This window comes from Mytilus edulis, chromosome 10, assembly GCF_963676685.1.
Source record: "Mytilus edulis chromosome 10, xbMytEdul2.2, whole genome shotgun sequence".
Taxonomy (NCBI): domain Eukaryota; kingdom Metazoa; phylum Mollusca; class Bivalvia; order Mytilida; family Mytilidae; genus Mytilus; species Mytilus edulis.
The window spans coordinates 53,380,249-53,408,176 of NC_092353.1; the positions used below are offsets into that span (position 1 = coordinate 53,380,249).

At 32.1% G+C, this 27,928-nt stretch overlaps 1 protein-coding gene across 1 annotated transcript; it reads left to right on the plus strand.

Annotated features, from left to right (window-relative positions):
- Positions 1-10,046: 10,046 nt before the first annotated feature.
- LOC139492489 (uncharacterized) lies at positions 10,047-19,521 on the plus strand. The gene is made up of 6 exons (XM_071280666.1): positions 10,047-10,131; positions 12,390-12,701; positions 15,071-15,186; positions 15,396-15,573; positions 17,244-17,354; positions 18,867-19,521. Exons 1-6 carry the CDS (start codon positions 10,047-10,049, stop codon positions 18,926-18,928), a joined length of 864 nt encoding a protein of 287 aa, XP_071136767.1. The 3' UTR covers positions 18,929-19,521.
- Positions 19,522-27,928: the final 8,407 nt, after the last annotated feature.

Below are 27,928 nucleotides of genomic sequence, written 5' to 3' on the forward strand. Positions count from 1 at the left end.
CGGTATGTATTGAAACTCATGCTATTCAGATATCATGACAACACCGCCTTTACTGCGTCAAGCGCTCTAGAACACTCCGACACCTTGACTGAATCGAGAGTTGTAACACAGTACATGATAAAAAAGGCATGCAGTTGGAAATGATTGTAGATAATCTGAATTATCTTTTGTAAAGGATCATAAAATTCAGTAACAGAAAAATGATTTATAAGTTAACAAATGTCAACTATACGACAATTCCGCCCATTGAAGGTGAAAAATGGCTGAAAACACATATTAAATTCGTTATCACTCTCAATATCAGCACAACAGTGTTGAATTACAGAATTTTCTGTAGATAAAAGACCAAATAACTATCTTACATATGTTCTTAAACACCAAATACTTCTTTTATATGATAATTTCTTTACAAAGTATATATTTACCTGTTATTTGTAGGTAGACTTCTTTTGTTATGATTGATTGGTTCGTCTTTGTACTGCATGAGTATTTGCCTGTATCCAGTCTTCGTACATGACTAATTTGAAGATTAAACTCTCCTTTATCAAAATTACCGACTACTCTTAATCTTCTATGTTGGGGTAACATTGTGTTTATAATTTGTCCCTGGGAATATGTTTCTTCTGGGTTAAGTCGATACCATTGCACATTGCCATCTAATGCAGTTATTTGGCACGTTAAAATAACAGTTTTATTTTTTTCACTATACACAATTGGTATTGCAACTTCCTGCTCTCCTGCATGTAGAATGATACAATTTGTATTTCTAAGGCAAACATTTTGAAAATAAAAATTTTGAATAAATTGAACTGTTGAATACTAAGTTCATGGTGTTTGATTAGTGAATAGATGGATAACAAAATATAATGATTACTTCTCTCTCCATAAATAATGAGAACATTATTAGTTATTGTGACATATTAAAAAAACATTTTATGAGTTGTGAAACAATAGACTACTACATAAAGAAGCTTTATCATGATATATATGAAATGAATATAGAAGATTTTGCATTGATTAGTATCCTGCCAAGACTATGTTGTTGCTTTAAAAGGGGGACTAGCTGTCAAATTCATGTTCACCGATTCGACTAAAATTCTCATATTTAATTTATATCAATGTAAAACATTTGTCCAAACTATTATAAGTCTTAAAAATACACAGTTTTCAGGTAATGGGTGTGATATTATGTAGCCTCCTTTTGTGTGTATTTCAGTCTTATCGACATCTAATTAACTATATGGTCTGTTTAATTTCATATTATAGATTAAAAATATATGTTTACCATCGTTTTTACCTGTATAAGAAATTTTTTTTTTTTTGGGGGGGGGGGGGTCGAATCAATCAATCACATGATTTACCTTTGTTTCACTCTCAATGTTGACATTCTTTTCGTTATAAATAACTTAACATATACATTTCATGCGTTATTCCTCTCTAGCTAAGGGGTTAGATTGAATTTCACATTAATACAGATTCAATGAGGTCGAGTTATTCACTTGCAGTTGAAAAATTCAGCATCAATGTTTTTTTTAGCTTATTTTCACAAAATTGAACCATACTGGCTGTTAAAAGAGAATAATCATTTCACTATTTTATTTTCATTAATGATTGCACAAAAAACAAATAATAATACTTTATGTTTTATTTTTATAAATCTGGTACCTAGTGCCCCTTTAATTAAAAAACTGATATTTTCTTACCATAGACAAAATTGTTTGACAAACTGGACATAACACTATATAATACAAAACAAATCATCGTACGTAGCTGTACATCTGAAAGTAAACAATATCTTACTGACTTAAATCAATGAGCTACAACTGTCAATAATGTCATAGAAGTTTATACCTTATTTCTGGGCACACATTTTACTTAATCTTAAACAAGTTATGTTAATTTCCTTTAATACTAACAACAATTATTGAGTAACATTAGATCTCCTTGTACATTAATGTACACAACATAATTTTACACAATTATTTATTTTGCTATAAACAATGATAAAGACCAAAATGCATACGAAGATTAATTATAAAAAGAGGAAATTTCACATAAAAAAAAAATGAATTTTCAAAGCAAAACCAAAGAAAAGAAAACGAAATTGAATTATGAAAGAAGCCTACAAAAAATTAAAATGATTTAGAAATACATTATATTTAAACAAGTAAATTAAATACAAGAAAAGAAAACATAGAGTGTAGTCCTTAGCATTGATGGGGCATTAGATTAAGCGTCTCCTTTGCAACGGGACCTGACTTCGTGCTTAGACACCAAACCGATGCATTCCTTCAGCTTCAAGGTAAGAGTTATCTGTCGGACAGTTGGAGTCAAGGGCTAACCATATTGTAACACTTGAGGCAAATGTTGAGAATCAGGTGTAGGCATACATCGTATCATAGAACTTAAAAATAAAATGATAAAAATACCGAACTCCAAGGATAACTCAGAACGGAAAACCCCAGAACAAATGGCAAAATTTAAAGCTCAAACGCCATCAGGAAATTTGAAAAAGGAGTACATAATATTTATTCTTTCATCATCAAAACCAACAAAATAAAAAATCAGTCAGTGTAATTATAATAAAAACATAAATAATTTATCATTTCAAAAATATATAGACTTTGTGATACTTACTTCTTTTTACTCCCTCCTTTTTTATAATTAGAGCTAACAAATACATTACTGGACTCCTCTTATTCAGTACAACATTCAAATTTCAATAGAATTTATTATTATCGAATTGTCTTTCCTGTAAACTTTGTAACAGAACGACTAATACAATGGATCGAGCTTAAGGAAATAATTAATTGAATTAAGGAAATCATCACTCTTTTGGAAATTTCAATCTTTATTGAATATGCAGCAAATTGATATGAATGTTATTAAATGCGGACTTTTCGACTGATTTCATACCAGGAAATGACCAAAGTTGCAATAAAAACATGTCATTTTAACTTAACTGGACAAAATATTGTTTAGTTCAATAAATGTATTAAACTTCTGGATTTAAAACAATATTCAAAATTGAAAGAAAGAAGAAAATAAAAATCAAATGAAAGAATAACAAAACAAATACTTTAAATGAACCAATTCAGGAAAATGACCATTGTTATATAATAGTTCATTTCTGTGTGTGTTACATTTCAGTGTTATGTTTTTGTTGTGTCGTTGTTCTCTTATATTTGATTTGTTTCCCTCCGGTTTAGTTTGGAGCCCGGATTAGTTTTTTCACAATCGATTTATGAATTTTGACAGCTGTATACTACGGTTGCTTTTATTTAAATGTATTATTGATTTCACAATGGCGAAAGTTATTAGTATTTTTTTTTAGTATTGTTAATTATAAAGTTATATTTAATTTACTTTTTTTCTCAACTAATAAACCACAAACTTACTTTTGGATACAAAATCACGCAATTTTAAAACCACAGCAATTAATGTTTATACAGCATTCAATTGCTTTTAATGGAAGTCCGTAATACAGATAAATGATGGTTTAGGTATTTCTTTTTTTCATTTCTTTTCTTTGAAAAAAAGGGGGGTGTCTCTATCTTATAAATTACAATTCATTCAGAACCTCAAATATACAAAATGAAAAAGCACATTGTGAAATTCTTTAATGTTACTTTCAGATATTTTGATATTGTTTTATCACTAAATAATCCACATTAAAGTCAGTATTTAAATCTCATATATTCAAGTGAAATAGCAGTTAAGGATATTACTGATGCTAAAAGGACTGTATCATACCTTGATCTTTTCCGTAACGCATGCATGGACGACTTCACACTAAATTATATGACAAAAGGAACGAATTCAACTTTCCTATAATCAATATCCCTTTTCCAGCAGTAAAACACTATTTGCCCTATCGTATGGCGATTACAAATATAAGTTAAACGTAATGCTCGTACATGTTCACACTATATAGACTTCAAATACAGTTTGCTCCTTAAATACACTGACACTGCTCCAACAGAGTTATGAGGAAAAAGGATTTAAAATGACACTCCGTAATTTTGATGGCCACCATGACGAACTGATTGGTCTAAACGGTGGGTCTGTGTCAAACTAACGTCGTTTTTGTCACCTTTGAGATTGTCGTTTATCATCTACGTCGTCTAGTCTGCATAGATCCGAATATGATTGTTTTGTCGAGTTAGACATGTCTTTGTATGTGAATATCCAACAATTATGTATTTAGTTATGATGTTCCATTTGTAAGTCTAGTTGGATGTTGTCTAATGTTTTCTTGTCGGTGGTATGAATTTCTATTTCTATATTTTGTATGCATGTAAAAGTTTAGACAATTGATCAGCTAGTTCATATATACGATTTTTAGTTTAAATCAAATACATGCACAGGATGTTTGTTTAAACACAGTTTTGATTCAAAACGACATTGTTAGCAAAAAAACCAAATATGTGTGTCATAACTAACACAATCTTTGTTCCTATTCTTGTAATGGTCACAAAATACATAAAACTACATCATATCAAACTAAATCTCAATTTTCTTATTTTAATTGAAAAAAATTAACTTTGACGTCACTTTTTGTGCTGTTAATACATTCGTGTGACGCAAAACTCATAATTCTTGTATCGTGTCCTGATGTACTGTCGTAAATAAATGGGAGTTTGACCGTTGTTATTCTGTGTTTTTCATGTTTCATCGATTTATGACTATTAAACAGCGTATAATACCGTTGATTTATTTAATCTTCTTTTTAAACAATTTACAAAAGATTTATTCAATGTAAAGTTTATTTATACACTCTGATACGTTACATATATATATATATATATATAGGTACACATTAGATTAAAATTAAATGATAAATATGTGTATGATATAGTGTATATGCATAATATGTCATAATGCATGTGATAAAACAAACTTTGTAACGTACCAAAAAAAATCTAGATTCTTCGGAATGTCTATTAGTTTAATTGATATTAATTGGCGTCTGTCTACATGGTTTATGTCAAGGTTAGTAAAACTGAAGTTGAATTTGGTTGTAACTTTGGATTTTATAGACATCAGAAGAATTTGTCATTATTTAAAGAGTAATTACATTACACATGTACAAGTTTTGGTTCATGATTTACTGTAGCATTTGTATGACAAGCGTTTTACACATTACGTTTTAAAACATATCAATATTCAGAATATATTGTATAAATTTGCATCGACGGACATCTTATACCATAATATTCACAGAGTCACTGCCAACTATCAGCGTAATGTCTCTTCTGAATATTTGAACGTCCTTGATATGCATTGAAAACCTACATTGCACCTTACAAATAAAACCTTCAACTCTCGTTTCATCTCGCGGATCGTCTCCTAGAAAGTGTCCAACAACTGCATTTTCTGTGTTTTTAACTAGTTATTTAATTTCTATTGAAGAACTTCTTTTATACATGTGTAAAACGGCATTTATGGACACTATGACGAATTGATTGATATAAACGGTGTGTCTTTGTCTTACTAACGACATTTTTGCCACGTCTTAATTTGTCGTTTACCATCGACGTCGTCTAATCTGCATAGTTCCGAGTATGACCTAGATATTCCCGAATATGACTGTTTTGTCGAGTTTGAAATGGCTTGGTATTTATACATCCAACATTCATGTACTATGTTGTTATGATGTTCTATTTGTAAGTCTAGTTGGATATTGTCTTATGTTTTCTCGTCGGTGGTCTGATTTATTTTTTTATTTTTTGTATTTATGAAAAGTTTATAGAAAATTAATCAGCTAGTTTATTTATATGACTAGTTTAGTTTAAATCAAATACAGGGACAGCATTTAGTTGCTTTGATTTTAGTAATAGTCATAAAATACATAAAACAACAACATAACAAACTAAATCTCAATTTTTATATTTTATTTGAAGAAATTTAACTTTAACGTGACTTTTTATGGCGTTGATACATTCGTGTTATCAAACTTATAATTCTAGTATGGTGTACTGGTTTACTGTCGTAAGTTAATGGAAATTTTACCGTTGTTATTCTGCGTTTGTCATGTTGTAATGTTCATTTTATTTTTTATGTATTTTCTAGTCATATGGTTTGTTTTTTTGTGTATTTTTTTTTTTGTTGCTTTAATTTGAAATGTATTCCTGTCCAGTAATATTTTCATTTTAGCGTTTGTTTTTGTAGAAGTTCAGTGTTTCTGTTGTTCCATTGTTTTTCTCTTCTGGCTGATATGTGTCCGTCGGTTTTTCTTTGTAACCCGAATTTGGTTTCGTTTAATCGATTTTTGAATATTGAACAGCGGTTACTACTGTTGATTTTTTATCTTCTTTTTACATGGTTTACAAAATTTTTAATCAATGTTAAGTTAAACTATTAATCATGATACTTTATATGTATGTACACACTAGATTATGATATCATAGTAAAATAATTATGATGAATATGCGTGTGATACACTGTATATGCATATGTGTCATAATGCGTGTGATAAAAAAAAACTTTGTAACGTACCAAAAAGAATCTAGAATTTTCGGAATGTCTATTGATTTAATTGATATTAATTGGCGTCTATCTACATGGTTTATGTCAAGGTTAGTCAAACTTAAGTTGAATTTGGTTCTAACTTCGGATTTTACAGACATCAGTGCAATTTGTGAGTATTCAAAGCGCAATTACATTACTTTGTACAGTCATGTAAAAATTATATTAGCGTTAATTTTTTTTTTTCATGATTTACTGTAGCATTCATCATGTTTATATGACGAGCATTTCACATATTATGTTTTTACACGAAAACACGTACATGCTCATACATGTATATATCTTTTGATTATCTAAGATCTCCCAATTTTTTGGTAGGGTGTTGATGCTTAGTCTTTGGGTTTTCTTATTGTGCATTGTGTACTATGATTTGTCTGCCTGTATGTTTGTTTTTCTTTTTTAGCCAAGGGATTGTCAGTTTGTTTTCTTTTTATGATTTTGAATGTCCCTCTTGTATATGTCGCCCCTCTTTTATGTAAATAATACATTCTTATATATTACAATAATCTGTCATATATCTATAGTCTAAACTTGTTATTCATCGCTAAACGTTGATGTTTAGCCTTTTAAAAACATATCAATATTTTAAATATATTGTATAATTTTGCATCGACGGACATTTAATATACCATAATATTCACAGAGTCACTGCCAAATATCAGCTGATGTACTCAACTGAATATTTGAACGTCCTTAATATGTATTGAATACCTACACTACAAATAAAAACCTTCAAATCTCGTTTCATCTCGTGAATCGGCTTCTAGTAAGTGTTCAATATCTGCATTTTCTGTGGTTTTACCTAGTTCTTTTTTTTCTCTTTTAAAACATATGTAAAACTTCATTTGAGTTATGCAATTTAATACTGACTTTTATAGATTAACAAACATGTCAGGAGCCTGTTATTATGAAGAGCCCAGTGGTTAATGTCTATCATATTTGTGTTTGGTAACTTTGTATTTCTGAGTCTTCCATAGCTAATAAAACGATATGAGGTTTTTGTTCCCAGTGAACGTATTAGCACCGCGGACATAAACATACTGGGCGTCCGTCCTTCCGTTTATCGGGACTTTTTAGCGTTCTCACATGAACAGGTACAGTTCTGTTAGACTTTTGTAAAACTTAAACTATAGGTTAATATTAGCAACTATTTTTTAAAGAGTTATGCTCATTGGAAATATTAAATTTATGGTGATTGTCCTCGTAGGTACTCTCAAAGATTCAAATATTGCCATATTTTTAAAAACTTATATAGATTAATACCAGCAATATCACGGACAAGTTCCATTATGGTAGTTGGTCGACTTTTTTAAAAGAGTCATGCCCCTTTGATTTTTTTTTCAAAAAAGACCACGATAGATCTCACACGGGTACCATTTTTGCCAGACTTTTATAAATTTATATCATAACGTTATATATCAGCAATGACTTTGACACTTTTGAATATACATGTAAGTGCTGATAATTTTTTTTTAACCTTTCATGCCGCTTGAAAAAAATAATTATAGTGGTAATTGCATTGTATTTGCCGTGAAGCCTTCCTTTCTCTTAGATATCTATAATTTGTTCAAAGAACAAAAAAATATGTTTCCTTTTTTAAGTTACTGCCATTGAATAGATAATATATGTACAACGCGGGGGCATTGGAACACTGTCCTTTTATTTTTATTATTTATTTTAGACGTTCCCTGATTCTATTCTCAACGTGATTATATAACTAACCTGGACAGTTAACTGCAGAAAGGCAAAATTTTGATGATTATGTGACAACAAAAGTAGACACAGAATATATCAGATAATAGTTATCGAAGGTACCAGGATTATAATTTGTACGCCAGACGCGCGTTTTGTCCACATAAGACTCATCAGCGACGCTGAAACCAAAATATTTATAAAGCCAAACAAGTACAAAGTTGAAGAGGATTGATGATTCAAAGTTGTGCCAAATACGGCTAAATTAAGGTAATCTATGCCTGGGGTGAGAAAATCCTTAGTTTTTTCAAAAAATGCAAAGTTTTGTATACAGGAAATTTGTAAAAATGACCACATTATTGATATTCATGTCAACACCGAAGTGTAGACTACTGGGCTGGTGATACCCTCGGGGATGAAACGTCCACCAGCAATGACATTGACCCAGTGGTGTTAATAGTTATCAAAGGTACTAGGATTAAAATTTAGTACTCCAGACGCGCGTTTCGTCTACATAAGACTCATCAGTGACACTCATATCAAAATATTTATAAAGCCAAACAAGTACAAAGTTAAAGAGCATTGAGGATTTAAAATTCCAAAAAAGTTGTGCCAAATAATCTATGCCTGGAATAAGAAAATCCTTAGTTTTTAAAAAAAGATCAAAGTTTTGTATACAGGAAATTTGTAAAAATGACCACATTATTGTTATATATGTCAACACCGAAGTGTTGACTACTGGGCTGGTAACAAAATAAATTTGCTTTTAATGCCGGATTGCAGTTGTGAATTCACGGCGCATCTTTTCTTCTTCAAACTAACAACAGCATAGGTAATCAGTTTTAGTAAACCTTCTCAATTGCCTCAATTAACTTAAATTGATAAGAAGTTGCAAAAACTTCATCCAAATGTACATTTGAACGCAACAGATATAATTAATATATATATCTCTCAGGTAGCAGTACACTATTTGTTAGTTAAGATTGAGTTATATGCTGTTCGCGGTTTAATTTTCGGAGAAAAGTATTTAGCGGCTTATAACCTACACCGCTTCGCTACGACGTCAACAATGGGTTGAGAAACATAAAGATAGTGTGAAAACTTTGAGAATGTAGTGAAAAAATATCAGGCAGTGGTAAAATTTACAGACACAATTGGTTCGTTGAACAATTACTGAAAATTGAACACAAATCATTTATCTTTTTTTTTTTTCTGAAACATTTCTGATTGAACACTTTCAAATTAGGTGAATATTTGTATGAAAAGCACATAAAATAAGCGAAAAACGTTCTTAAATTTGTATTTATAATTTTTTCTGCCCCTCTACATGTAATGCTTGGTCTGCACCCAGCTGTACGTGATTTCATTGTTTTGTCACAGTTAAGACTGGACAATATGTGATGAGTCATATTAAAATGTGAAAACACATACTTCAAAAAGTTAGACTAATTCGTGAAAATGTACCCTGTATTGTGATAAAAAGTTGGTTAAAATGAATATTTTTAAACTGGAAGTGGAGGAAAGGACGCTTGCTTCTTCCATTTTTGGTAACTTTAACTATTTGTAAAACAAAACACAAGAAAACATAGAAAAACAAATATGAAACCTTATCGGTCTACAAATTCAAAATCATAGTTTGAACTAACGCTGCCAAAACTCAGGTACAAGTTAAAGAGACTACACGATGCCATATAAAATAATCATGCATTTACCTAACATGTAAAACCAAGTGTATTTTGCGGATGTGTAAATGTGTAAAGGTGTACTTGTTTTATAATAATTATTTTTACATTTACTCTTATAATTTTTAGCTTTCCTTTGTAGAAATGAACAGAATACTTGTACTATGTATTGAACTTGTGTTGGTTTCATGTCATATTCATGGTTTTTTATGGAAAAAGAAATGCTCAGGTAGTTATTATAATTTATTAGATCTTAATTTATAGAATACTAAAACATTATCTTAAAGAGCAACACACTTGTAAAATAAGGCCGGCTAAAAGTAAAGACGTCATAAAAAGTTACCTTAATGCGATTCTGTTTTAAACGCTTCAATCTTATTATCATAATTTTAGAGTTACATACAGAATAGGCATTATGTCAAATAAAGCGCATTAACACCTTATATCAGATGATTGTATTGACATATAACCACTCATACTTTTACGTTCGTATCCAAATTTACATTGTCATCACATTTATGATTTATGACACATACTTTGTGATCATGTAGAAAAATTCTCTTAGGTCGACGTAGAATAAAAATTTGTGAATTTGTTGTATATAAATATATAAACATCCCGCCTTGTTATGAATGTGCATTTCCCTAATAGTAAACATATAGTGTTGTGATGTAGAGAGCCGTGATGTAGTGGTAAGTGCATCAGATTACTAACACTAAGTTTCCTGGTTCAATTCACGTTCCGGGATGAAAATTTCAGGGACTGAATATTAGGCTCTCCCGTGACACCATTTGCAAGTATGATCTTGAGGAAACGATTATAGTCCGTCTGAAGGGGACGACAAATGGCTTATCCGTGTTAAGAGAGAGAGAGCCATATCTCTTGAACGTAAATACACTCTTGTAGATTTCGAAAAAAAGTCTTTTTGTCTAATGCTTAGTTCGTTTCTGTGTGTCTTACATTTTAAAGTTGTGTTGTCATTTTCTTGTATTTAATGCGTTTCCCTCGGTTTTGGTTTATAACCCGGATTTCTTTTTGTTATCGATTTATGAGTTTTGAACATCGGTATACTACTGTTGCCTTTATTTTGCAAAACTTGTTTCCTTTTACATTCCACTATAAGTAAATATGTTTAAATTAATATGATGATGTGGTTATAGTTTATTGTTGTTTGTTGTATATGAATTCGTTAAATTGACTAAGGAAATAAAAATTGAAAACATGACAACATTGTATATTTTGTTAACAGGCGTCTTTGTTCTTCTATGTTGATTTGTGTACTATTGTTTGTCTAAGTTTTACTATAGCTTTGTCAATTTATTTTCGATTTATTAGTTTGAATGTTCCTCTGCTATTTTTCGCCCCTCTGTTTGCATAGTAATAAGGGGAAGCATTGAACTATTTGAACATGTGGAATATATGAGCTTTTAAGATGTAATAAGTGATTTCACTTTCAGCATTTTACAGATCAAAAAAATAACAATGCACAACATAATAAAGATACAATTCGTTAGTGAAAAATATGTCAGAAAAGATCGATTATAGTTGATTACAATAAAACTGTATCATAATTCATTTAAGATAACCACCCTATTATCAAGAATCATTCACAAGTTTATTATAACAAATGGGAGTGATATTTAAAAAAAACAATCTGATAGTTATCCGGATTCACTCCCAGTTGAGTTTACATGAAGTCTAAACTTCGCAGCTATTAAAACTTTATTGAACAGATGTTAAAAGTGCAAGCCCTAGTTTTTCATGTTACTGGTGTGAATTGTATTTTGCTATTGAACTATGTTTACATAGATATATATGAACGAATTATAAAAATTGGTGTTTACACTATTAAGATCTGTTGTTCATGTGTGAGGAATCAATCATAGATAATAGACTTCGAGGGTGATATTCAGTTCCAAGTGATTCCAAATCAAAACAACAAAGGTTTTCAAATCAATTTCGATAGTGAACAGAAATCAGTAAATTACACAATTAAAAACAAGTAAAACTACAAAAATAATGAACTTCGAGGAAAATTCAAAAAATGAAAGTCCTCAATCAAATGGCAAAATCAAATGGCAAAATCAAATGATAAAACACATGAAACTGTCATATTCTTGACTTGGTATAGGCATTTTCAAATGTAGGAAATGGTGGACTAAACCTGTTTTTTATAACGCTTAACCTCTCACTTGTATGACAGTCGCATCAAATTCCACATTATTTATAATGATGCGTGAACAAAACAGATATAATCGCTACAATTATCAAAATATGGGAACAACAGTCATCACTGTGTCACAATCTTAAAACAAACAAATATTTAACAAAGAAGCACAAAAAGCATCAAATTTAACGGAACAAAATATATAAGGAAATACTAGTACATTATTTTTTCTTAATTAAAAATAAATCAACTATGGTAAATGAATATCTTAAAGTCCCGGCAATGGTTCAGTACACTTAAATTATCAATGTTTCTTTTAGGTGAATGGACAATTGGAACTAAACCAGCTATTTTTGAAGAAAACGTAAAGCTAACATGTTCATTTGGTGATGATTGTAATTGTCCCTCGGCTAAAAGAAAGATTAAGTGGACTGGTGGACAACAAAAGAATTTGTTAATATATGACGGAGTTTCGAAATATCCATTAAAGTACACTGAAAGTCTAGAAACAGATAGCTTTAGTCTGATGATAAAGAACTTCAGTAAAGAGGACATAAATGTGAACTATGCATGTCATTGTGGATTCAAATCCTTTAAAAAAGAACTGTCATTAAATAAGGATGAATTTGAAAGTAAGTCTGTATTTCATTGCCAGATCTATACCATAAATTTACCAAGTATATTAAGAGGGTCACTGAAATGTTACTTATCCCATAATCAAGGAAGATGGACTCTATAAAATCAATCATGCTTCATAGTTCTTTGCCAAATGTATTCATCAATCGATCTCTTTTTTACATTTATTTATTAATTTACAATATTACTTCAACGTTTATATTAAACAAACCCTGCACAGAACATATAAACACGAATTACACAAAAGAAATACTATATTGCATGCACATACATTATCTTGAAACAGTCATTAAGGATGTACTTAGGTGAGGTTAGGTAAAAATGAGTAAATCAAGAAAATAAAATTAATACTATAAGCTTGTTGAGCATTAATTAATGATAAATATAAGCTAAAAATATTGATAGGTCATGTACCTCCTTTTCGAGATATTTGAAATTTGAAATATGGCGGGAAAAGGCTGACTCGGACTTTTACCTTAAATTTCCATTGGTATTATTTTGGGTCTCAAAACAAACGAAAGAAAATCAAGAATCTTCTAAAATTTTGGCAAATGACCTTTCATGAGCTATTAAGTCTGAGACGAAAAAATAAATGGGTGTTATGGGGGAAAATATTTTACCTAGTATTGTATGGAAAAACACCGAGGAGTCCGAACATTTTACACAAATTACAAAACCTCACCTAAGTACATCCTTAACATTAGAAATAAAAACAAATAGTGATAAAGTGTAGCGATTTTTTCCTGTTTAATAGACATAAGTGAAAGACTTATTCAAAGAACAAATATAGCATAATGTGAGTATCTAACATGTTTAACCCCGGCACATTATTTATGTATGTGCCTGTCCCAAGTCAGGAGCCTGTAGTTCAATGGTTGTCGTTTGTTTATGTGTTACATATTTGTTTTTCGTTCACTTTTTTATATGAATAAGGCCGTTAGTTTTCTCGTTTGAATTCTTTTACATTGTCTTATCGAGGCCTTTTACAGCTGACTATGCGATATGGGCTTTGCTCATTGTTGAAGGCCGTACGGTGACCTATAGTTGTTAATGTCTGTGTCATTTTGGTTTCTTGTGGACAGTTGTCTCATTGGCAATAATACCACATCTTCTTTTTTTATATATTGCAGCAGATATCATTAGTTGATGTTGTTTTTCATCAATAAAACGAAGAAAAACATTATAAAAAATGTACATGTATTCGTATAAAAGAACCCACACCGTAAATGAATAAATGTACGTTTACCAAATATGGAATATCAATTGTATATGTATTCTTAAAGAGAGGCGAAAGGTACCGGAGGGACAGTTAAAAAAACTCAAAGATCTTAATCAAACTGACAAATAATAGTACACATGACACAGCATAAAAAACTAAAGACTGAACAACACGAACCTAAAACTATTCAAGTTATATATATCAAGTGTATATTATCACTCTGTCCCACCGTTACAAAGTATAATTTAGACTTGTTCATTTTACAAGAAAAAAAATTAATAATGCTTTAAGTTGCTGAAACTACACAAAATATTGTTTTTGTCGTTACAGACAGTTCTTATATGTGAAACTTGAAATGATATATTATGTTGATGCAATTTGTTTTTAGATTAAGTCAGTTCAAATAGTCTCATTAAGTGACGGCAAAGTAAACAAAATATATAAAACAGATAACTGCCAATTTAGTTTAATATACTTACAAAGTAGGCAACAAATAATCAAGTATGCCACAAGGCTCACATAAAAGACAAAAAGACAGACAACAATCCAAATTGGATTTAGCAACGAAAACAATGATTTTGCAACACAGATGAAAAATGAAATTCTGATTGATAGGTTTACTGACAGTACTTAAAACATAATTGAGAACGAAAAGCGGCAATGTGTCAATGGAGAAATAAAAGTATGAACAATTATTGAATTGCGGGTTTTAGGACATTTTCCATATATCAAATGGCAAAGTGAGAGCTATTTTAAAATTACATTTCTTTGAGAAGTTTGAGTGTGAGTTATACTTCCTTTAATCTAAACACGAATTTTCCAGTAGTTGTGCTCAATCAATACCAGTAGGAAAACTGGATGTCTGCTGCAATTTCTAATTTTCTAGCATAGTTTGGAATTTCAGATTGATTCCTTTAGTAAGAATATCTAACATTTGATTATGTTAGGTTTAATGGACGCCCCCATTTTCAAGTTTCCTTTTGAGTTCCATATTACATTTGAATCCTACAAAATTTGTACGAATGAAAATACTAACCCATGTTGGTTTTGTTAAACATTGATAGAATTTGAACACATAGAACCAATCTTTGTGCTTTTTTAATACGCAGTTTATTTTATACCGATTTTATTAATTTATCTTTTTAGAACATCCAACAAAACAATCACAACATGCAGACTTCAGCCTTGTCAACGGAGTTGCAAGTGTCTCCATTAATATGAATGATGTGTATCCTATTCCTACGTGCATTGCTAAACTGAATGTATGTATGATCTATTACATAAACAATCATATGGATATGTTAATTGTATATTGAAATAAAATGTAGTTCTTGTATACATGTATTTTTAACATTTAATAATTAAAAAATGAATAAGACAAAGAATTAGCATATCTAAACATATTCTGAATTATTACTTTGAATGTTAATATTTTGTGTTCCACAAACATATCTTAGTTATAATTTTTCAGATGAAAAATGTGACATTCAATATTAACACAATAAAAGGGAACATGTTTTATTCTGCCAACATTTCACTGCATGTTGCTGTTCCTGAATGTCTCCATGCAACATTAGAAATAGAATGCAAATTTGGGACAACAAACATTATGGTTTTTGGAAAACCGTTGTCCAAGAATAATTGCACATGTAACTAGCACTATTTAAAAGTTGTCATCAAGGAGAGTTGGAACAGATATCATTAAACGTATTCGTGTCTATGTTCATACTTAATTTATATCTAGTCATCGAACAACAACAGCTATCAGCTATATTTTCTAAATATCTGGATTTTCATTTGTTTCTTCTTTTTTGTCCTTTTTGTTTTAAAAAATAAAATATTTGCTTTGAATCATTGGTATATTGGTTATTAAACTTTAATTTGAGATAAAAATGGGTAATTAAAAAACTTATCGAACCTTTACAATTCAACAATCCCTGCTGATTTAATATTTTCAATACGAATACATTATACATTTCTATCTTTCAACTCGGTGGCATAATTTCAAGATTGAGCTGATAATTTTTTTTACAACGGGTCGACACCACTTCTGTTTGAGAATCCATTCCAAATGGTATCAGCCAAGTGTAGTCAGTAACGTATATGCTGACTTGAATTATCTTTGATATGGTCATAATTTTGAATCGTTTGTTTAAAAAAACTTTAATATTTCGAAATACTAGGGATTTTATATCCCAGAAATAGTCTATCTTAAAAAAAAACTTTTTAAGATGTGTCTCATAAACTTCGCTACCTTATTTGAACTGTTATACTGTTTCGATTAGAGCTTCAATGGTGATGTTTGTTAAACGAAAAGCGCCATTGACGCACATAACTTTGATCTAGAAAATATGATTATTTTTAATTATGTTTTGAGAAAATGTATAGGGAAAAAAACTGTCAAATTCATGTTCTCCGATTTAACTTTCTGCTTACAAAAACTGAAATTTTCGAAAAACTAAGGATTTTCTTATCCCAGATATAGATTACCTTAGCCGTATTTGGCACCACTATTTGGAATTTTAGATAGTCAATGCTCTTCAACTTTGTACTTGTTTGGCTTTATAAATATTTTGATATGGGCGTAACTGATGAGTCTTATGAAGACGAAACGGGCGTCTTAAGTACTAAATTATAATCCTGGTACCTTTGATGCCACATGTGGAGCAGGATCTGTTTACCCTTCCGGAGCACCTGAGATCACCCCTAGTTTTTGGTGGGGTTCGTGTTGTTTATTCTTTAGTTTTCTATGTTGTGTCGTGTGTACTATTGTTTTTCTATTTGTCTTTTTCATTTTTAGCCATGGCGTTGTCAGTTTGTTTTAGATTTATGAGTTTGACTGTCCCTTTGGTATCTTTCGTCCTTCTTTGATTAACTAACTCAAATTAGAATACTTGATTTATGACTGTGATACGGAAACTTTATAACAGATGTTATCTAATGAACCATCGAAATTACCTCCAATGAAAACCAATGAAGATATAACCTGATGTGAAAGATTTTTTGTGTACATTGTATAGAATCCGGCCACGAAATTGTTCTTTTAATTGGCGTTTTTGTTCACTTATCACATGCTTTCCGTATACAGGCTTCGAACATAAGTAATCAATCTACAGACACTGTTAAATTGATTGTAAATGTCGTTTTCATTCAATAATGTCGATACACTGATCTTGATATCAAGTTCGATATTTACGTGCAATTTACAATATTACAGTATAACGTTTTAGAATATGAATGGATTTGGTGGTTGGAAAAAATTCTAGATTTACATAACCCATATGATAACATTGAGTATATTCCTGTTCATGTTTTTTAGATAGAAAAGTAAAATTGAATTGGGAGATTGTTTATATACCAGCAATTGTCGCATGCATAGCAATTTGTATATCGGTGGCTCTTTTGTACATGTACTTAAAAAAGAAAAACGGTGAGTAGAGTCTAATATTTTTAACATACATAACATACGTAACAAGATATCATTAACACACATAAAAGTGGCATAGTCTATTGTCACCTTAGGTAATAGCAAAGAAAATAGATAAAGAGGTTTTTCATTTATTCATCTAACAGAGATATTAAATCTACCAATAACGTCGTGCTTCTTACAATGCGTCTATGTCTGATTTACTATTTTTTTTTACCTTTCATTCGAAATCTTTCGTTCAGTGTGTTGGTACATTGCATATGTTCTGATCCTAGTCATAGATTACCTTAACTTTTTCGAATTTAGGTCCTCAATACCGATTAACTTTGTACTTGTTTGGCTTTATAGATATTTTGATATGAACGTCACTGATGAGTCTTATGCAGACGAAACGCGCCTGACGTGCTAGATTATAATCCTGGTACCTATTTACACTATTTACACCACTGGGTCGATGCCACTGCTGGTGGACGTTTCGTCCCCGAGGGTACCACCAACACCAATCTACACTTCGGTGTTAACAATATCAATAATGTGGTCATTTTTACAAATTTCCTGTATACAAAACTTTGAATTTTTTGAAAAAAAACTAAGGCTTTTCTCATCCCAGGCATAGATTACCCTAATTTAGCCAAATTTGGCACAACTTTTTTGAATTTTGAACCATCAATGCTCTTCAACCTTGTCCTTGTTTGGCTTTATAAATATTTTGATTTAAGCGTCACTGATGAGTCTTGTGTAGACAAAACGCGCCTGGCGTACTAGATTATAATCCTGGTACCTTTGATAACTAAAAATGTATATATAGTAAAAACCAGATACTAAACAATTATAATAAATATTTAGTATAGTAATGTACAGATCAATTTAGAAAAGTCTTCATTTATCAATACAAGTATAAGTCTAAATACACATTGTTTCAATGAAAAGTAACATTTAAAAAATGAACTCCGAAGAAAATTCAAAACGGAAAGTCCCTCAACAAAAAGTAAAATCAAGTGATAAGACACATTAAATTAATAAACAACAAATGTCTTTTAACTGACTTAGTACAGCCATTTTCAATTGTGGGTTGAACCTGGTTGTATAGTGCTAAACCTCTCGCTTGTATAACAGTTACATCAAATTCCATTTTTTTTTACAAGGATGCGTGAACAAAACAGACATAATATGTAAAATTGACAAAATGAGGGTACATCAATCATAACCTTCTCACAATCTCAATCAGAACAAAAGCAAACAAATATTTAACAAAGAAGCCCCAAAAAGCGTATATCAAATTTAACAACCACGTTCATTGCTTACTTATTTTTGTATTTATTTATGTATGTTAAATCAACCCACAAAGGATTGAAATATGTTTAGTCCTGTGATCAAGTGGCTAGAGTAACAATAACTATAGAATAGAGTTTTTGAAGTCAGAATGTTAACGTGACACTGATGGAAATGTAAAATAATTGTGTCGTTCAAAGTATTTAAAAATAAAAAAAGACAATAACATGACATCTGTTGCAGGTAGTAGTCATCCGTCGGAGAAAAAGGAAGATTTGAAAGAAGAGTCAAAGTTCTTACCGTAACTTTCAACGAAAACAGTAGGATTAATAGTATTACCTGTCTCAAAGTTTCAGGACTTTTGAAAATATATAGGTTAAATTGGTATTGCAAATGAACAAACTAAGTTAAAACAGACAATGGCTTTAATAGTGATGTGACATTGAAAACAATTTTGTGTTAGGACTGACATCTCATTCAATAAAACTTAAAGTTTAAATAGGGCCATATTACAAGACCACCAGAACCTTTCAAGATCATTTGTGTAGTAATTATGTGTGAAAGAAGGAAAAATTGAATACGAATAGGGTTGTCTTTTCAATTGTTGTCTTTTCTCTTGTATTTGACATTCATTAAATGCCGAAACCTGTCTTTTAGATTTCGAATTTAATTATTTTTTAATAGAATCACTTAATATATATATCTCATGTATAGTTGAACCTCTTTTTGCTATTTTTGCTATGTAAATCTAGTAGCTTTTTGCTAATGGTTGCATTCCATAACTCCTTTTATAATAGTATTTCGAGCTCAAAACGTTACGCTGTTTCGGCTTTTATGATATTATTCATGTGTAGATCTTCTAATGGTTGCAATTCATAAAGAAACTGTATAAAAAAAATCAAATACTTCTTTGTTCATTTTTTTTTTTAAAAGGCCAGTTAAATCGGCTTTCAGAGTTTTGATGACAAAGCTTATTTAAATTCAAATATTTAGGGGAAGAATTAAATTCTGACTAGGATCGCCAGCAAATTTGGTAGTATGGTCAAGGTATTGATTGTGGCTAATATTTTCCAGAAACAAAAAACATTCAAAGCACAAAGTCATGTAGTAAAACCAACCAAATCTGTTTTTATAAACTATTTTCAGAAAAACATACAAAGTTTGTTTTAAGCTACCTCTGTATAGTCGTAGGCTGAATGGTTTGAAAGCGAGTACTTGTGAATTAATTTTAAAACTAAATAATACCACTATTGCAGAAGGTGCAATAACACTGGAAAGCATCCCGAATTGATCTAGTTAGATGAACCCCAGAAACAAGGATAGCAAACAGTACCCATTATAATCCCCGTACAGGAAACACAAATTCGCAGCTTTTCGTGATAGAATTTTGTGAAAATGGTGAATTCCGAAATGTATTGTTGTTCAAGCTACTGTGATACCTTTGTTCCTCGAAAACGTCAAATAACTGAAGAATTCACATGCTTTGTTTAACAAGGACCATCCTATCCGACTAACCTTACCCGACTTCAAACTTGTTTATGTTTTCTCTACAGTATATATATATATCCGATGATGATTCTACACATTGAATTGATGAACAAAGAATACATAATTATGTACAAAAAAAAAAACATCACCGCTCTTTCTTTAGAAACTTATGGGATTACAAAAGCGAACATGCACCCCTAATAAAGTAAACACAAATCAAGGTTAAAAAATAATATTCCGCACTGACATCCACCAAAGTCATTGTAAACGTCCAATAATAAGAAATCAATTCAAAAATCAAAGACTGCTTTAGAGAAAAGGCTATCGATTCCAAATAGTAAAACCTGAAAATCTAATAACTTTCCACCAGAGACCAAGTAAAGTAGAAGCCATTAGTTATTATAGATCACTGTACGGCCTTAATAAACAAAAATAAATGTATTACAGACAGCGCAAACAACAACCACTGATTTACACGCTCATGACTTGAGACGGAGACGTGCAATTTGCAGCATGGTTAAATATAGCGCAGAACCACCACCTAACCTCGGACATTGGGTGGCATAACAGCACAACACATTATGAACTTATCTCATTGTTAAACGCAATACGCAATTATACCACATTTTCGTATTGTTATATTAACTCATTAGATCGACCCACACTGTATACAATAAATAAGAAATCAATATAAAACTCTTAAGACAATAATTATCGATCCAGGAGTACAGAAAGATGGCTCATAGCCAATAACAAATAAAAAAGAACCACTGTATACAAGCGTGTAACTGGATTTACATTATTGTCTTTTTTTCATTTGAATAAAAAGACATTATATATTGTACGTAGTTTAATTGCATTTTATATTAAAACTTTTCGTAAAATGTCATATTCAAAAAATTTCGACTTGTGATTGGTTCATATTTGTCAGAGTTGTCAAGGCAAAGGATTATTGCATCATCGTCTGATAAAACAAATAAACCCACGGATTGACGATTTCGTCTCTTTGTGACTTCCTCTTCCTGAATAAGAACTCTATGTTTCAGAAAATACATAATAATCCTTCTATTATTATTATTACAAGGCATTTTATAGCGCGTTTATAGCACTACAATTACTCTAAGCGCTTTTCATGTTAAAACAAATATACACAAGTTCACACAAATACGAAACTACTCTTAAAACTTCATTTGGCCCTTTTAACTTTTTTGGATTCGAGCGTCACTGATGAGTCTTTTGTGGACGAAACGCGCGTCTGGCGTATATCCAAATTTAGTCCTGATATCTATGATGAGTTTATTTACATATAGGTTGGTCAAAAAGTTATCAAAGGTACCAGGATTATAATAATTTAATACGCCAGACGCGCGTTTCGTCTACATAAGACTCATCAGTGACGCTCAGATCAAAAAAGTTATAAAGCCAAACAAGTACAAAATTGAAGAGCATTGAGTACCCAAAATTTCAAAAAGTTGTGCCAAATACGGCTAGGGTTTTCTGCTTCGGATAAGCACAGTCATCATTATTAATTAGAATAATTCATACTTTTGCAAACAATATAGACTAAACAGTAAAAGTAATAATTTAAATTACAAAGACCAATAAAAGAATACTAACACGTTTTTAAGAAGATAAATAACATCAGTAACTACAATCTGTACTTTAAGTTGGTACGGAATATTTATTAATAAGGGTTTGGCATCTTTCAATTTTTTTTTTAGAAAAAGGACGATACGTGTAGTAGTTGCATGCTCTTGATTGAGCTGGGGAATGTTAATCCATATGTGTGAAGGAAATTGAAAGTAAAATCGTCTATAATAGTCCAGCTGATTCGTGCATATTTTCAAAAGAATTGTGGGTTTGATGATAAAAGCATGAAACTTTGCACAAGGGTAAACATGTATATTGTGGTCAATTTAGGCTATGGACCCACTCTGAAAAATCCAAAATGGCGGACATTTTGAAGATGGCGGACAGATGCTATAAATTTCACAAATTTACCAAAAAAAAAAGCAAAGAGGTTTGAAACTAAATCTTTTTAGAGTAAATACAACATAAGGAATCATTTAAGATAAGTTCTATTACTATTTCGAACTACTCAATAATTTTCAAAATGGTGGACATTTTAAAAATGGCCGCCAAAACAAGTGAAATGCACAAAACCAAAACTACTAAAAACTTCAAACATTTTTCTCTATCAAATTGTACTTCAAAAACATTTCTACACGAAAGTAATTACACTTCTTCAGTTGTCAAATTATATCACAAATTGATTGGTTATCTAGTCTCTGTCACATTCCCCACCACATTTACAAAGTGCTGTGCATAACAGCATGGCCTTCACGCATTTGCATCGTCCTCGACATCCATTTTCAATTTTACAGCCACACTTTATCAGCTCATTACAACAGGCTGAAGCTTGTTGCAAGGATGTCCAATAGGGTATCCACATCTGTGTTTTGTCTTTCTGCCATCCCCATTCACTCGGTGAACCTACTTGGGGAGAAGGTTCTAGACATTTCCCCCCAACAAAGGCTTGCCATGTAAACAGCTCGTTTTGTATGTTCTAGTAAAGCAGATTCTGAAGGAGGAATGTTATCTATTGCCCTTCCTTTCCTAGTGAATAGATCTTTCCGTGCGTCGTTCATCTTCGTATATTGGCTTGTTTTATCATACATCAGTATAACATATCGCTCTATCTGAAGCATGAAATTGGAAATAACATTAGGTGATGCTGTTCTACTTAATGTTTCAAACACAGGTGTAATCTCTTCAAAAGAGCTCCATGTATCCCATGCAGTTTTCTTTCCTTTGTAAGCAAAAGACGATACTTGATCACAACCTGTAAAGGAGTGAAAGAACAAAAGTCCCCGTGAACTTGAAGGTCCAAGACTTTTGGCGATGTCATGAACAGCTATATATCTGAAATTTTTGCCAACTCCAAAAGCAATCCAAAACTCATTCACCTCAATTTCATGGACAATAGAAATTGCAATAACTACGACATCTGTATCAACAGTCCTCAATATAACCCGTCTTAATCCTTCTTCTACAGCATCATACACATGGAGCATCATCCGTGTATCTGCTTCTTCGTGTGAGCACGGTGATAATTTACTTATATCTTTTGGTAGGCTGCATAGAACATCAGTTCCTTTCGTAGTAATCACCTGTTTCTGTTCATCATACCCTCTTGCTGAAGCTACTAATTGTTCAGCTAAATATATGAACAGCTCCGTTTTATTGTCATTAACCCTAAGAAATGCCTCCCAGTTTCCTGGTACTCTTGAATCTGGCAGGACACGTCTTCTCACACCTTTGCCTCTTTTACATCTTGTTGAGGCTTTCAAACTATTCGAGATGTACTCATCCCAAACTACATCAAGCCGACTTACAAAACGCAACTGATCATGTATGTAAGGCATGAAAATATCGTTGAAATAGTCTTCAAATGTCTTACTTCCACGGGGTTTCAACATATTAACGATGGCTGCGCCATCTATGACCAAAACGTCTGCATTTAGTGCCTCCTCGTGCAGCTCTGTCAATCTTTCCAATGGAACTAACAGGTCAGATTTTGATCCCAGACGCATTTCTCCAAACTGTGAAAGAGCTGGAGGATATGATTGGTTTTCATGCCGAAAGAATTCCTCTAAGTCACCATTTCTTACTTGGCATGAAACATATAATTGTGAAAACAAAGAACAGTTTTGCTTCAAAGATGTTATCTGCTGTTTGTCTTTTGTTTCGGTCTTCGGTTGTTGTCGACTGAACAGCAATAACTTGTTTTGTTTTATTGGTACATAAAGCGACTTTGATTTATTTTCGAGTCTTTCAGTTACAAACTGATGGTATTGTTCTTTTCCAAGATTTTCTACATTTCTTATAGTCTCACAGACACGTGGATCAACAATGTCTCGTGTATCTAGAATCAACAAATCTGTACTTTGCTCCTGAAAAGAATTTCCCATTTCCTCAAAAACGGCACACAAAGATTTAACTTGATTTGAAAAAGCTGTTTGTTTACTCTTTGTTTGTTCATGATGTCGAACATCAGGTCCCTTACTCTGATCTCTTTTGATCCATTCTTGTGACGTTTGGAATTCGTTGATTACTCTGGCCATTTCCGGCCCAGACACCATCCAACGCTGAAGTTGTGCCATATTTTCAGTCAAGCCTATCGCTCCACCTTCTCCTTTGACAAGTTTATTGTTTTGTTCGTGTGCTTGATCTATAGCAATTGACGAAAATTTACTATGCGATTTATGCAACACAAACTTGCCATTTCCAAATTCTGTTGCAACACTTGGGGCTGTATTGTTCAATGTCATCATATCCCGTACATGTACTGGAAGCCACCTTGCATAGTTTGGATGGTCTAAAGCAAAGAACCATGGAATAATCTGTGTCATAGAATCTTTGTATAATTTGAAGTTACCTTCTCTTAATGATCTTACAAACAGCAGAATGTACAATTCAAACCTCAATGTTAACGACCAGAAGTGAAAAAGTGGACTTTCAATTTCTCTCAGCTCACGCCATTCCTCAAAAGTAACATCAGTATCTTCAGGGCTGGGTTCTTCCATACACACCCTGTATGCTCGTTGCATAAGAATATACAGTGCACTTGCAGTTACTTCATGGGCGTGTCGTGTTCTGGAGACATGAGACGCTCTCAAAAACGAATCTGCTGTTCCTGATGATGCTATATTCGCTTGACTCAAGGCATTTGTCCAACCACTATTGTCTAACCAATCGCCTATGGTTCTCAGCGCTGCTATTTCTATGTGAAGACCTCCTAACAGGACTACAATTTGTTCTTCTGAAAATCTGTTTGGCCAATTCCACTGAACCGATTTCGCAAGTGCATAGAGAGGCTGATCACAGGTGATCACTGGTATCTGTCCAGGATTTAAAAATTGAACACATTGTTTTGCTATATTCATGGAATGTCTAATCATTGCGATAGATTTAGCTTCTTCCTGAAACAAGGGTAACAGTGAACTGATATCTAAAGGTGCATTGATATCTGCTGTGGTTTCACTAGCGTGGAAAGCTGCCCAGGAATATTCCATGTCTTCAATGTCATCCTCTTCAATTTTGGTATTCACATGATTAAGCCACCTGTAACATTAGGTTTTACTTTATATTGAGTTAGTAATAAATGGTAAAATGTTTTAATATATATGTGCATACAGACAGACGAACAAGCAATTAACATAGCAAATGTGCAAATAATGAGTGTTAATATCATATGAGAGGCGAGCAGTTGAAGCATGGCTATAAATGTACAAAGCGTACGGTAATTATATGTGTATAGTTTTCTATAAAGGTAAGTATTATTGACATAGGAATATAGTTTTCTAAAGGTAAGAATTAGTTTTATATATGTATATAGTGCTAGAATTAAAAAGGTGAGTATTGGTATAGTTTAGGCAACAATTCTACAAGTTGTGCTAATGTATACTGTAATGGAAAGAGCAGAATATTCATCATTTGTTCAATCATCAAACATTTTAAACACAACAGACAACAGCTAACCTACCAAACTCAATCAAATAAAAGCTACAATAATAGTTGTTTGTTGCAACTTTTCAAAGCTGGTATCACATTGCGGTTCTCAACCAGACTTTTGTCTTTCAGCATACGTCTGAAAATAAGAACATACCTGTACTCTAAAATCATTGCACTTGCTATCTCTGTACCATCGCTAATCATCGGACCATGAACCGTTGGTATTACTGCAGGTTCTTTTGGAAGAACAACAGGAGGGACGATGGTATAAGCTTTTGGTAACGGTTTCAGGTTTTCCCTCTTTGATACTGTAGAATCAATTGGTATGGTTAATCTCTCGACACCCACATTTCCTGGAACTGGATGCTGAAAAAGTGATATGGCAGTTCCATGCAACGATCCTTGAGCAGTTGTCGAACTCGGGTTATGGTCGATAATTATCCACGGCTGCAGTTGTGAACACACCACTCCGAAGTTTTGCTGGACACACCACATTTTCAATATTGAAAGCCTCACAGATGGAGTTGCCAAGAGCAGTAGATAAATTCATAATTCTGTCATAGGATAATGATAAACCTAAAGAGTACATTTTATCAATTAACCCTCGTTTCCTCGTTTCAGCATGTAGCAGAAGGCCTAAATATATTGGGAGAGGTGGCTCTCGTTCGGTTGAATGGAAGACTGCGGATGAATCCTTTCGTCTGCGTATGGAGGAATTAAACTGAAGCAGCTGTGAAATAGTTAGTGTAGTCTGTGCTTCAATAGACTTGCTTGACTGCATTTTAATATTTGGTCCACCAAGAATCATTCCGACTAATGTTTTCAATGATTGTGGAACAGAGTTTTGTTGACAGCCTGTCTCAAACGTTCCATTAAATATATATTGCATTGCCATCATGTCCTTTCGCACTATCTGTGTAGCCTTAGACAGTAAAATTGCCTCATCATCATAATTTGTCGATTGTCTGAACTTTCATCACTAATCTTTAGTGGTCTTGCTCTATTATATAAATGTGTCAGGCACTTAACATGATAAATGGCTTCTTGGGAAATCATGTCACCTGCGCTTAGTTTTGCCAAAAGTACGGTATCTTGCAGGTCGAGTGCACGTTTACGTACATGTTTGTCTATTTCAAACGTAGATGCTTTGTGTAGATCTCCTGAAGACTCACCACAGAAGAAACAATCTTCAGTCATTGTCATTGTTGCAGAGCCAACACTTTGTCGTGTTATTTTACTTTTAGTCCCAACCTGCTCAACACTCTCTCCTTTTCTCTTCTGCTTTTCGTGCCTGTCAATCTTTAACTCTGAAAACTTATTTCTACATGTTTTGTGCCATTTTGCATTGTGCAGCTGCAAGTTTAAGGCCAAACCGTTTTCGTCAATGAAATGTTCTAATCTAATCGGAATCGGGAACCATTCAATTAGCTGACATCGTTCTAAAATTGTTTCAAGTGTTTTGTATCCTGTTCCGACATCTAGGTCAGATCGCTTGCTATTAGCGGGACACTGTAAATTTTCTTTAGTCTGTTCTTGGCAAAAAATACATTCTTTCCAATCAAAGTCGGCAGATATAGAAGATGTTGATGGTAATTCAGGATCTACAATTTTGCACTGTTTTGACATTGCTAAAACTACTAGTTTATATCTCAAAATATACAGCTACAAGACTACCAATACCTAAAATGACAAAATAAATCTTATTTGTTCATAATGCAATCATGTTTCCCTACTTTTAAACTCTTTTGCACCCCAAAAAAAATCATATGGTAACCTAGTATTAGTCAAACTTGTTAATTTTGATATATGACGGCGGCCATCTTGAAAAAAGCCGCCATTTTGAAATTTCAAGGTGGGTCCATAGCTAATATTGTTTAGAATACCCATCTCCACTACTATGCCAAATTTGATGCTTTTATCATCAAACCCACAATTATTTTACCAATCAGACGGACTATAAAGGTAATCTATTCCTGGGATACGAAAATCATTAGTTTTTCGACAAATAGAAAGTTTTGTAAACAGGAAATTTATAAAATTACCATATAATTGATATGCATGTCAACGCCGAAGTGCTGACTACTGGGCTGGTGATACCTTCCGTAACGAAACGTCCGCCAGCAGTGTCATCGACCCAGTGGTATAAAAAAATACTTAAAAGAATTATAAATGAATAAGTAAAAAAATAATACTTGTTATCTAAACTAAATATTTCTAAATTTTCGGAATGCTATTCCTGTCTTGTATTTAAACCCAAGTTACTAAAATGCATCGGCTTATGAAAAAATGTTAAATCAAATTGT

Coding starts and splice junctions, on each gene's coding strand:
- LOC139492489 (XM_071280666.1), top strand. CDS start 10,047: ATGAACAGAATACTTGTACTATGTATTGAACTTGTGTTGGTTTCATGT. Junction 10,132..12,389: donor ATGGAAAAAGAAATGCTCAG/GTAGTTATTATA, acceptor TGTTTCTTTTAG/GTGAATGGACAATTGGAACT. Junction 15,187..15,395: donor CGTGCATTGCTAAACTGAAT/GTATGTATGATC, acceptor ATAATTTTTCAG/ATGAAAAATGTGACATTCAA.